A 12,201-nucleotide genomic window follows, 5' to 3' on the forward strand; every position below is an offset into this window, starting at 1 on the left:
AATGATTCTAAGCAATGTGTTCTGCCACAGATGGCGGACAGCAAGTTCTTAATCTTATACTTTGTAATTTTCTTGTGTAAAATTTAACTAAAACACACACACACACACACTTCAAGCATACACATACTAATATTACGCTAAAATATTGTACTTAACATAAGCCTGCTAGTTTTTAGTTTTATCTGCTAGTTATTAATGGTTGATGCTGTTGCTGCCGTTGTCGGCTTCAGCCAATTGCCAATTTAGAAAGCTTCTTTGGAATTCTCTCTCTCCAGCAGGTCTTCTCACTCCTTTCCGGTAGTAGTTCTTGCTGTTTCCTGACTGACTTCTGCCTGCTGATCGTCTGCCTTTTATGCTGTCCTGTCAGAACTGTTTTTTATACTGTCTATTTTAATCTCTACTGAGTATGTTCACTACTAGATATTACCTCATCCTTAGCTACCAGAAGAAGCAGCCCCAAACCAGCCCAAACTGGAGCTGTTTGACCTCTTCTCAACCTTATGCTTCACATGCTCATTGTCCAGCATTATCTCATTGGGCACATGCCTACTTGTGTTGTTTTACCTCAGAGCCATGACTGTTTCATCTAACGTATTGCCCATGCTCCAGATCTAGGCCTACTTCATGGCCATACCTCATTTTATGCTGAGTTCTGGTTATTTGACTTACAATGTCCAATGGTAAGTAACCTGCAACTTTCTGTGGTGAAATGACTTCTGCTTACTCCAGAGGGAAGCCAAAGACACAAAATGGAGGTTAAGACTACAAAATGGAGTTCAGAATTTCTTCAGTATCAATGCTACCCATATGGACACTGGGACATAGAGAACCTAAGTGACTCCAGATCAGAAATCAAGCACAATATGAACACAGTAGCATCATAAGCAAGCCTCCCCATCACATAGAGGACACTGCAATGAGGAAAAGCCACTTCCTGGAATCCCTCCAGCACTTTAGCCATCACATCTGCTGAATGGTGCTTCCAGAGTGACACCAGCATATGACTGGCTCCATTCTGGAATAGGTACTTCACTTCCTATGGCAGCAGAAAAACATTAATTCCACATTAGAATGTTCAAAGTGAGAGGTGTGGCTTTCCCCACCAGAAAGGCCACTTCTATTATAGTGCCCTGCCCCCTAAATAAAGAAGAGAAACAATAGCGATGCCTCTGAGATCCAGATGGCCTTTCTTTGGGAGTGTGATCGGAGGGGCAGGGAGAGAGGCCTGGAACCCAGCATGAAAATGGAATCGCCCAGTTTGCAGGTGATGAGCCATGACAGTGTGATTACACCTTTGCAATACTGGGAATCAGATTCTTAGCTGGTGTAAATCAGTATATGTCCATTGAAGTCAATGGAACTGTGGTCATTTATACTAGCTGAGGATCTGTCTCTAAGAATCAGTCTGAATTTTTGCTCAGAACTTAACCCAAGCCCCAAAACCTTTTTGCTACTTGAAAACTTTTCCATGCTGCCTCTACACTTTGTGTAACGAATAAGTACCAAAACACATCAAGGATCCTGTTGGTATTTCTGAGCCCCAGCTCACTTTAGAATTGTGAGAAGGCACTCACTGCCATACAAGAATGGCACTTATCCTTTCTCGAGTAGCTGAAAGCACATGGCCTCACAACACACCAAGGAAACACACACAACCTGGTGTGTCTCGTCACCATAGCATTCGTTAGAGGAAAAGTTTGGAGAGCTATTTCCATAAATTACACCTCTACCCCGATATAACGCGATCCAATATAACACGAATTCGGCTATAACACAGTTAAGCAGCACTTCGGGGGGGTGGGGCTGCGCACTTCGGCAGATCAAAGCAAGTTCGATATAACGCAGTTTCACCTATAACACAGTAAGAGTTTTTGGCTCCCGAGGACAGCGTTATATTGGGGTAGAATATATTTGAAAAAGACCACACAAAGCTCAATAACTAAAGGTCTGTGTATATTTAATCTCTAAACACTTTGCTCTTACTGTGCTCTTTGTCATATCTTCAGAAGCCAGGCTAAGGAACTTGTTGGCCAGGCTATGGTCGATGTGGCTGGAAGAGATGATCACTGTCTGTAGCACTTGATAGATCCAGAGTCTGTGTTTTGGGGATATCTGCAGAAATATAAGGCAAGTATGGATCTTAGGGGAGTTTGATGTTTCAGAGGATACAAACTAAACAAAGCCTTAAAGAAATATAAGTGGGATTCACCCCAACTCCATCATCTGGATTGGTTACAGAGACAGTAGGAAAGGGCTGGAGTGAGTGACCCTACTATACAGACTACAGAAATCCATGGAGTTCCTAGGTGACTGGATTTGTTACTATGTTGAATCATGCAGCAATTTGCATCTGGTTGGCTGTAGGGTTATTGATGCCCTAGGCAATCCAATCAATATTCAACTTTACCAGGCCACAGTTACCTATGCACGCACATCTTTACCAAACGTTTTGCTGCCATTAATATTAGTCTGCCTGATGCGGCCAGGTGTACTGCCTGTATGGAACCCCATTCTGACCTCAGCCTTCTCATGCATCTACCAAAAAAGTGCCAGAAAAATATCATTCCTTTTGGAAGGGTAACAGAAGTTTTCTACCTGATGGTGGCCTTGGAGATAGTCACAGATAGCTTCCAGCACATCTCTGCTAGGTCTTTGCCGTGAGAGATAAATATTTGGCCTCATCTTGCCAAAAATGATGTTATCCCCAAGACACTGGAGAGTCCAGTAACAAATTTCTGACTCTAATAAATTAAGAAAGAAAGAGAGTGAATTCTGCTATAGCTAATGGTGTGGTAATATGTATGTGGGACAGAGAGCAGCACAGAAATAATGGTGACTTCTCCCCACCCATCGTGCCAGACACCCAGAGGAATATGGCCTGAAATTGTCAGCTCTTCCCACCTCAGGGATGGACCTCTTCCACCCTATCCCATAGTATCTGGCACTAAACTGATTACAGTCTGTGGTGCCTATTGTTGTCCCCCTAATTTTTAAGGCTTGTAGAGTGACTTGTGTGAGTTTTCCTCACATGTTTCCTCACTAACAATGTGATTTGTACTTTCACCTATAAGATCAAGTTCCTCTTTGTCTAGGTTCTCCTTCAGTTTCACCTGCTCTGACAGCATGGTTCTCAGCTGCTTTCTTCTGTTTAAGGGAGAAGCGCTTCCACCTTCTTGGAGAGGAAACTGTTCTCTCACCATCAGCATTTGCCATAGAGTTTCCAGATTTCCTACAGACGCGGATTCTTTTCATGCATGATGGGATCTTCCATGAGAATTTGTTTTTCTTGGGCATTTCTGGAAAGGCCTGCTCTTGATGGCTGAAGTCAGAGCATGTTTCGTTTGCTGCAGGTTGGAAGAACACTTTGTGAAAATGAATCTCTCTCTGCTCCCTAGAGGTGAGTCTTTGAAAAAAGGAGCTTAGTCTGTAAAATAAGGAGCAAATATATTTTTCTGGCATTCTTTAAAATAAGGGATAGTTTGCACTGGATTCACATTATTCAAGATAGTAGTGTTTTGAATCTTTCTGCTTTGCAAAACATCTGTTCTTCCAATACCCAGGGCTGGTTAATACAACCCAGCCAAAGCTGAAGACATATGGGACCATGGGTCAAACAGGAATTATTTGGGGGAAGTTCTAGGGCCTGTGTTATGCAGGAGGTCAGAATAGATTATCATGGTTATCCCTTCTGGCCTTAGAATGTTTGAATCTATTAATTTGTGAAACTAGAGTTGCCTTTAATTGCTAGTGTGAAGATTTCTGCTGCTGTAGAATATGATATGCTTTGTCTGAGGTTTCCTTGGGGAGAGGCACCAGGATCTCTGTTCCCCCTTTGACATAGCCTTGACAGAGTACATCACAGGTTCTCCCCTCCTGCTATATAACAGGAAACCTCCATCCACCATTTCTGTAATTCCTCCAATCCTAAATATGCACAATCTCTGGATATATTTCCTATTCTGACTCTCACCCCATAGATCTAACTCCTCCTCTGCCAATAGACAGAAATGGAAATCACAAAGGTCAATATCTATTTTCTTTGATTATTACCTGGGCCTAGTTATAAAGGTGCTTTTATTATTAAACCCCACTCTTTTGTGCACAGAAAGTTAGGACTCTGGAAACTGATAGGGCCAAGCTGAAAAAGCAATAGACTTCTATTCCCATAGAACCCGCTAAGAACCATAAAAGACTACCTAGACGGTTTGAAGGTCTGGAAACATGGATTAGCAACTGAAAACATGTTTAATCATGCTCAACTATTTCAAAATCTGGACTCATTAGCATTGGGAAAATAACCAGTAAACCCTAAATGAAGAATTTGACATGCTATTTATAACATCTAATCAGAAGATAGGTCACCAAAACAATAACAAAGAAATCATACCTAGACCTGTGACAGATTTAGACTGCAGTTTATTTAAACCTCTTTCATGAACAGGAATTTCAGGGGAAATGTTAGATTGATCATTTATACTGATGGGAGTATAGCAGAATCTGTATAGAGTTTTTAATTATATCTTCATGAGATTATTTCTGAGAGAACTACCAAGAGGACAGACAGGGGGTGGAAGCGGACCTGTATCACTTTCAAAATATTATGATTTATTTCTTGGGTAATGATTACTTTCATTTATTTTCAATAATGTAAATTCTGAGGTAGATTAGATAGCTATTGTCAGAATACACATACATTAGACAATCATTACATGAGACAAAATTTTTATATACATCTTGAAAGAAAGGAATGCATTAGGGACACCTCTAAGGGAAATAATCTTCATGGAGATAGAATCTGGTATTTTACACAAGTTCAGCTATCTTCGCTTTAGGTTATATTCATGGACATTCACCCGTACTAGTCTGCAGAAAGATAAAATAATCTAATCTGCCTCAGAAGAACTTGGAAGATTGAAGCAGAAGAAGAACTGAAGGGTGAACACAGTCAAATCAAAAACAGAATGTTGAGGAAAGCCCAAACTCTCCACGGACACCATGAGCGGAATTTTGGGGGAAGCGAGGGGCGTTGTCCCTGGCTGGGTAGGGTTACCATACATCTGGGTTTTCCCAGACATTGCTTCTTTTTAGGTAATCTGCTCTCCATCTGGGCAGACTTTTCAAATAAAAGGCAATGTCTGGGATTTTTCCTTGGGAAGCAGACATTGCAGCTCAGAAAGAGCTGTCTCCGTGCCTTGATTGGTCCCTCCCCTGCACCCGCAACTTATTGATCCCTTCCCTGTAGCAGCAGCTGCTGGATCCTGCCCACCCTGGCCGAGCATAACTGGCAAGCGCAGAGATGCCAAGGTTGGCTGTCCTTAAGAATGAGATTTACAGCCTCAAAGAGGGAGATTCAAGCCCAAAGAGTGAGACTTTCCAAGTCGTTTGTTAGGTCATTGCTTAAGACAGAGACTCTCATCTTTCATTCTTGGTGACATCCAATAGTCCATTTTTAATCTACTCAGCACTTCTGTTAGTCTTAAAGGTGCCACAGGACCCTCTGTTGCTTTCAGCACTTAATAATTTGTTTCAAAATGTACACTACTTAAAATATTGCATACAAAACACTTACATGTCCTAATTCATACTAACGTCTAGGCTAGGGCATGTGAGAATTCTATATAAAATGCAAACAAGGGGGTTTTAATAAAGATTATTTGCTGGTTGAAACAAAAACCTGGATGGTTGGAGGCACCTTAGAACCAGAGTTAATAACCCCTGGTTTAGGGACACAGTCAATGGACAAAACAAGAGAAATATTTAAAAAAAAAAGTTTTTATATAAACCTAACAAAAGAGAACTTTTATCAATGTTTATTTTGCATAGCACCTTGTCATAGTTATCATCCATTTGAAAAACACTTTATATCACAAATATTATTTGGTTTGTATATTATTGCTCAGATTACATTTACAGCAAACTAAAATAATCAGATTCCAAAATAAATAAATACAAAATGAAATTAAATAATTAATAAAACACAACTGAACAATACATGACATGAATGTAAAAAAAATAATTAAATTGAATTTAATTAATTAGAAGCTAACAAACCATAAATAAAGGATTCAGATTCCACATTTCTTTTAATATCTAATTTGGTTTCACATTTTATTCATGTGCTTTGTTATATTGCCAAGTGACCCTCTTTGCTGTTTTTATAATTTTTTTTTGGTGGCTCATGTTTGAAACATGTTTCAGGATTTGCCAGTTTCACTTGGGGCTCGTCTTCATGACCGACTGGGGAGATCAACGCTGCTGCAATTGATGTAGCAGGTGTTGATTTAGTGGGTCTAGAGACGACCTGCTAAATCAACCACAGAGCGCTCTCTGGTTGACTCTGGTATTCCAGCTCCCTGAGAAGAGTAAGGTAAGTCGAGCGGAGAGCATCTCCTGTTGATGCAGCATAGTGAAGACACTGGGTTGAGTCGACCTAAGCTACATCAAATCCAGCTACGTGAATAATGTAGCTGGGGTAGTGTAACTTAGGTTGACTTATCCCAATAGTGAAGACAAGCCCTTGGATAATAGAGGACAGTGTCTCGCCCCAGTCCAAGGTTTGGTCTGAATAGTGTCCTATTCTTTTGAACAAGACTGAACACTCTCTCTTCTGCATTTGTATGGGGTAAAACTAAGACAAGCCTGGCAATCCTGGACAGTAATAGGAACTTTGAGAAAGGGCTTTTGACATTGCTAAGATATGCCCACACAGTGTCCATCCTGTATGGCACAGCAGTGTTCTCTGTCAGTTTGTAGTGCTGCCTCAACTGTACACACTGAGTGATATCTGATTTCTGCATCAACTACTAATCAACAAACTCCTCTTGAACCTCCCTATCTCAGCTGGAGAGAGAGTAAGCATGTACTGGTATCTACCAACAAAGTGCTCAATGTGTTCAAAAGTGCAGTTTTCCCTACTATCAAAGTTCACAAACGCTGCCGTCTTTAACATTTCATCATTCAAAGGTAGCTTCTTACATGTATACTTGGCTACACTCGAATGCCCTGGATGCACAAAAGAACTTCTGTTTTCTGCTCTTTCAACCTGTTTTGTGACCAAACCTACAAACAGACATGTGTCTGGAAGCTGATTGTCCAAATTAACAAAGTCTACATCTGTGAGACAGCATATTTTTGATCACTTGCACCTGAGTAAACTTTCCTAGTTTCCTCACAAACGTAGAAAACACACCATCTTTCATGTAAACACAAGGATCTTTCCTCTGCAGAAACTTGTTAGTGGTGCTAAACACTGGGAAGACCGCCTGATAGAACAACAGATAAACTTCTGTCATAGGATCCCTGAAAGCAGCACTTATTCTCTTGAATCTTGCACAGCTGTTAACAGACAAAAAGCAGGTTTTGAGAGCTGCACACTGCTGCAACAATCTGTTAATAGCTGTTTCCAGGCAAAGACATCTAGTATGAACATGCATCAGAATCTCTGTATTCAACATCACAGGAACTACAAAACTCCTCCAAGAATAACTTTCATTTTGTGCTTTTGTCAAAGTAATAATAGCAATCAATACATAAATCTTAACATAAAATCCTGACACTTTAGAAAACTGTGAAGCACCAGCAGTATTGTGGATGATTTGACATGGACATCCCATGAAATATACCCATGCATTCTTACTTTGAATCAGTGTCTTCAATGAATTATTCTTACCCATGTTTACACTGGCATTGTCTACAGAAAACCTAACACAGTTATCCCATGGTATCTCATGCGACATCATTCTTTCATCATGTTTTGGAACAAATTTCTTTTGCAGTGGCTGCATGAATGCCAGTAGTGAGGCATAAGTCAAGTAACTGTGTTGTCACTAGATGTTTCTAATAAGGCCTTGTCTTCACTTACCGGAGGGTCCGGCAGCAGGCAATCGATGTTCTGGGATCGATTTATCGCGTCTGGTTAAGACGCGATAAATCGATCCCGGATCGATCCCGGAAGTGCTTGCAGTCGGCGCCGGTACTCCAGCTCGCCGAGAGGAGTACGCGGCATCGACGGGGGAGCCTGCCTGCCGCGTCTGGACCGCGGTAAGTTCGGACTAAGGTACTTCGAATTCAGCTACGTTATTAACGTAGCTGAATTTGCGTACCTTAGTCCGAAGTGGGGACTTAGTGGGGACCAGGCCTGTCGTTAGAGCCATCAACAGAGAGAGAGAAAAGGCTTCAGTCTTCGTTTGTCTCACAAGACGCTCTTGGAAATAGGGAGCAATGGTACCATTCAGCATACATGTTCATTCGATACTTGCAGATGCATAATGTTGGGCAATCCGGCTGTCAGGGAAGATATCTTTAAACAGGGGCCGCAGGTGGTGCTCTGCAAGCAGAGTTGTAACTTTCACTTCTGCACATGTCAACGGAGGGGTAAAAACAACATTTATATTTTATACACAAACAAATTGTAATATACAAAAAAAATGAATATTTTTTCAAAGCTAAATATAAAAATGGGAAATTAATAGACAATTAAAGGACATTCAAACAGTATAACCAGATTTTCACAAACATGTATGTTAATAATATGCAAATCAATTGGATTTTTTAATGTAATATAAGGATTGTAAGTTTGTGTCTGTGTAACTCTATTTGTAACATACTGTATTTTAATAATCCTGTGATGTGGATAAGGGCATCAGCTTAGTTAATTAATATTTAACCATCATCAGGACACATTGAAAACTGTACAGAAACATCTTGGTCCCAATAAAAGTTAATTCAGAAAAACACAATTTTCTGAAAGAACATTGCAGAGTTTCTGACAAAGTACTAAGATTAAATTACAGTTTTACCAAAAAAACAAAACAAAACAAAAAGTCTAATTACTGCTGGGACAAAAGGTACTAAAGGAATTTGCATCTGTGAAGACACTGCTCTGCTATTTGTGTGGTGTATTTTACTTTCCAGATTATGAGTTACAACTTTTTCTTTTTGATAGTCAGAGGACTGCTACCAGTGACACCAGAGGCAGAGCTAAGGGAGGTTTGCGGGAGCTGTAGTCACCCTAAAATTTGCCTTAGGTCCCCCTCCCCACTCGGGTAGCCACACTTCCCAGCGCAAAGGTAAAATATTATGCAGAAGAATGGGTGATATGGTATGGCATTGACACCCTTACTTCTCTGCTGCTGCTGGTGGTGGTGCTGCCTTCAGAGCTGGGATCCTGGCCAGCAGCCTGTGCTCTCCAGCTGTCCAGCTCTGAAGGCAGAGAGGAGAGAATGGTGGCTGCTGGCCGGGCACCCAGCTCTGAAGGCAGTGCTGCCACCAGCAATAGTGCAGAAGTGCTCTAAGCATATATTTATTCAGAACAAGTAAAATAAGCTTAGGAATATGTGTGAGAGTGAGATAACATGCTGATAAGTGAGTATCACACCCAATGAGTGAGACTTGACATGTCCGGAAGGGCCTCTAGGCCAGTCCGCCTGTCCCGCAGTGGTAGGGTTATCATACATCTGTTTTTTCCCGGATATGTCCGGCTTTCGGGTAATCAAACCCCCGTCTGGGGGGAATTTCCAAAAAGCCGAACATGTCCGGGAAAAATACTCCCAGCTTTACTGGTATCCCTGGCTTACCTTAGAGCGGGCTCCGGCGACTGCTGCTGCTCCCTGACTCCTCAGCTCTGTAAGAGCCGAGCTCCCCGAGTGCTACCAGCTTCACGGTTTGCCAGGCAGCCCCCAGACCTCCAGATGCGCTGCGCCCCCGGCCGGGCGCTTCCCCAGCGCAGACGGAGCCTGGGAGGGGACGCAGGGTCTGGAGGTCTGGGGGCTGCCCAGCAAATCATGAAGCCGGTAGCACTGGGGCAGCTCCGCTCTTCAGCTGCATAGAGCTGAGGTGTCTGGGGGGAGCAGCAGCTGCCGCCGCCGCAGGGGAGCCCGGGAGGGGACGCAGGGTCTGGAGGTCTTGGGGCTGCCCGGCAAACCGTGAAGCTGGTAGTGCTTGGGCAGCTATTTTGCGTGGCTGGGAGGGAGGAGGGGGAATGCGGGGAGCTCAGGGGAGGGGGCGGAGTTGGGGCGGGAATTTTGGAGAAGGGGTGGAGTTGGGGCGGGGAAGGGGTGGAGTTGGGACAGGGACTTTGGGGAAGGGGCAGAGTTGCGGCGGGGCCGGGGAAGGGGCGGGGGGCGGGGCCAGGGCCCCATGGAGTGTCCTCTTTTTTAAAACCTTAAGTATGGTAACCCTACGTAGTGGGGCCTCAGAGTGCGGCCGGTAGGGGTGACAGGGCCAGGCCCTGACTCCCCTACCTTGGGAAGAGGGAGAGGCCGCAGGGAGGCACTGACTGACTGCATCCTGGATCTGTGCCAGCCGACCTACCACCATGACGGAGTGCAACGCTTCCCCCCACTACAGGTACCCCCATCAATACTCCCTTCCAGTATCTACGCCCTTCCACTTCCTCCCCCCTCGGGTTGTGGGCTCCTGCATATTAGCCACCCTGTGGCCCTGGTTAAATCCCCCCCTGGGTACCTGTGCAAGAACTGAACTAACAGGGCCAGGATAAAAACCAGGGGCACAGGTTCCTAACTGCTTTAATCCATGGAGCCCCATTCCTTGCTCAAAGCTAATATCAACCTTCTTTCTCAAATATTTTTACATATCGGTTAAGTTTTCCATTATATCCTCCCCCGGTTTGCTAAATTTGCTGTTGTTGCCTGTACTTCAAGATAATTTAACAGAGTTAATTAATTTTTCTTGACTTGTTTTTTCCCTCCCTTCCAAGGCTGCTTGCACCTCTCCTCCTCCCACTTCTCCTCACTTCTGCTTTGTTTTTGTTTTAAAAGTTAAAAGTTATACTTATTACAGAAATCTCTATTGCTAAAAAGATGAAGCAACTGAAAATAAAATAAATCAAGAAACAAACAAAGAGAAAATAAGGTAAATGCTTTAAATAAGCCCAGTGAATTAATTAGTTTAACCCTTCAGGAATGTAACAGCTGGAAATACTCCTAACTTTCTTGAAAATATTGTTGCCAAGCAATAGAAATGTTAACTTTACTTCTAATACTAACCACTAGTTAATAAGAAACATGGGCTTTTCTTATTTCCATTTAATAGCATTTTTTACAATAAAAGTAATAGAAAGTAATAGAAGATGCCTTAAGTTACTAAATTAATACACCAAGGGAGGAAATAACTTAATATGGATTTTTATCAGTCCTTATTAAAAGTTTTAAATAAAAAGGTAACTTGCTTATTTAAATGGTTAACTCTTTTGTACGTTTGTCTTGTATGTTGTGTGTGTCATGTGACTACTTTTTTGTTTTTTTGTTGTAACAAAAGTCGATTTTATACTTTTTTAATATAAGTGTTACCACAGTATTTTAATATTATGATTAAGAGTAACCATCATAATACCAATTAATTGTTATAAATCTATGTACATATATTTTTGCTTCAATATATAATACAGTTGCAAACAAAAATAATTCTCTTTTATTAATCACAGGTTTTTTATAAAGGAAAAATGTAAGGGGAAACAGCAATATTAATGTAAAGGTAATAGTAGCAAAATGTCAGTTTCTTGTTTGTTTTTTCATAAACTTGATTGTGCCTTCATTAAATATTAAAATATAGTTAAAAGAATGTTATAACAAAAATGGTAAAAGAAATAACAATATATACTATGCCTGGTTATGTTGCAAAATGTTTACACTAACCAAACAATTTCAACAGGTTTCCCCCTTTGTGTGTCAAATACAACCAAGTGTCATAAAAGTTTAGTACCCTCAAAGTGTTTGCATAGACCTGCATTTAAAATTCAGTTTGGTTTAATTTTTATACTCTTATTCTTTTCTTATATGTTATGCTAAAGGGAAGTAGTTGTTAAAGTTTGTGCTTCTAAACAGTTAACAAAAGTGGAATTGGTGTGACAAGCAAATTAACTCTAGAAAGGTTGGATAAAAATTCTGTTACCAACTCTTTTGCTAAAACGGAGTGCTCAACGGAGTGCTCAGCAGGGGAGAGCAATACACTGCACAGAAGACTGTGAGCATCTATTTTAGCAGTTATGCACTATAGTATAACAAAATAAATAATGTAGGGTTACCATATTTAGTGCCTCTGAAAGGAGGACACTCCACGGGGCCCCGGCCCCGCCCCCAGCCCCGCCCCCCGCCCCAACTCCACCCCCTCCCCAAAGTCTCCGCCCCCTCCCCTGCTTCCCGCGAACATTTGAGTCGCGGGAAGCCTGAAGCAGGTAAGGGG

The 12,201-nt window shown here is 41.9% G+C and overlaps 1 protein-coding gene across 1 annotated transcript; it reads right to left on the reverse strand.

The window, feature by feature from the left end:
- Window positions 1-602: 602 nt before the first annotated feature.
- On the reverse strand, window positions 603-3,125 carry LOC117882896 (maestro heat-like repeat family member 5). Its single transcript, XM_034781765.1, has 4 exons — window positions 3,059-3,125; window positions 2,596-2,741; window positions 1,984-2,112; window positions 603-1,036 (listed from the first exon to the last, which is right to left on the reverse strand). The coding sequence occupies exons 1-4, from the start codon at window positions 3,123-3,125 to the stop codon at window positions 800-802; spliced, it is 579 nt and encodes a 192-aa protein (XP_034637656.1). The 3' UTR covers window positions 603-799.
- Between the last annotated feature and the right edge of the window lie 9,076 nt (window positions 3,126-12,201).

Source organism: Trachemys scripta, chromosome 9 (genome assembly GCF_013100865.1).
Source record: "Trachemys scripta elegans isolate TJP31775 chromosome 9, CAS_Tse_1.0, whole genome shotgun sequence".
Taxonomy (NCBI): Eukaryota; Metazoa; Chordata; order Testudines; family Emydidae; genus Trachemys; species Trachemys scripta.

Excerpts from the sequence above, each read along its gene's own strand:
- LOC117882896 (XM_034781765.1), bottom strand. The coding sequence starts at position 3,125 with ATGCTGTCAGAGCAGGTGAAACTGAAGGAGAACCTAGACAAAGAGGAA. Across the intron at positions 2,742-3,058 it reads ACTTGATCTTATAGGTGAAA|AGTCAGAAATTTGTTACTGG; the intron begins GTACAAATCACA and ends TTAATTTATTAG. Across the intron at positions 1,037-1,983 it reads AAGATATGACAAAGAGCACA|GAAGTGAAGTACCTATTCCA; the intron begins GTAAGAGCAAAG and ends CTGCTGCCATAG.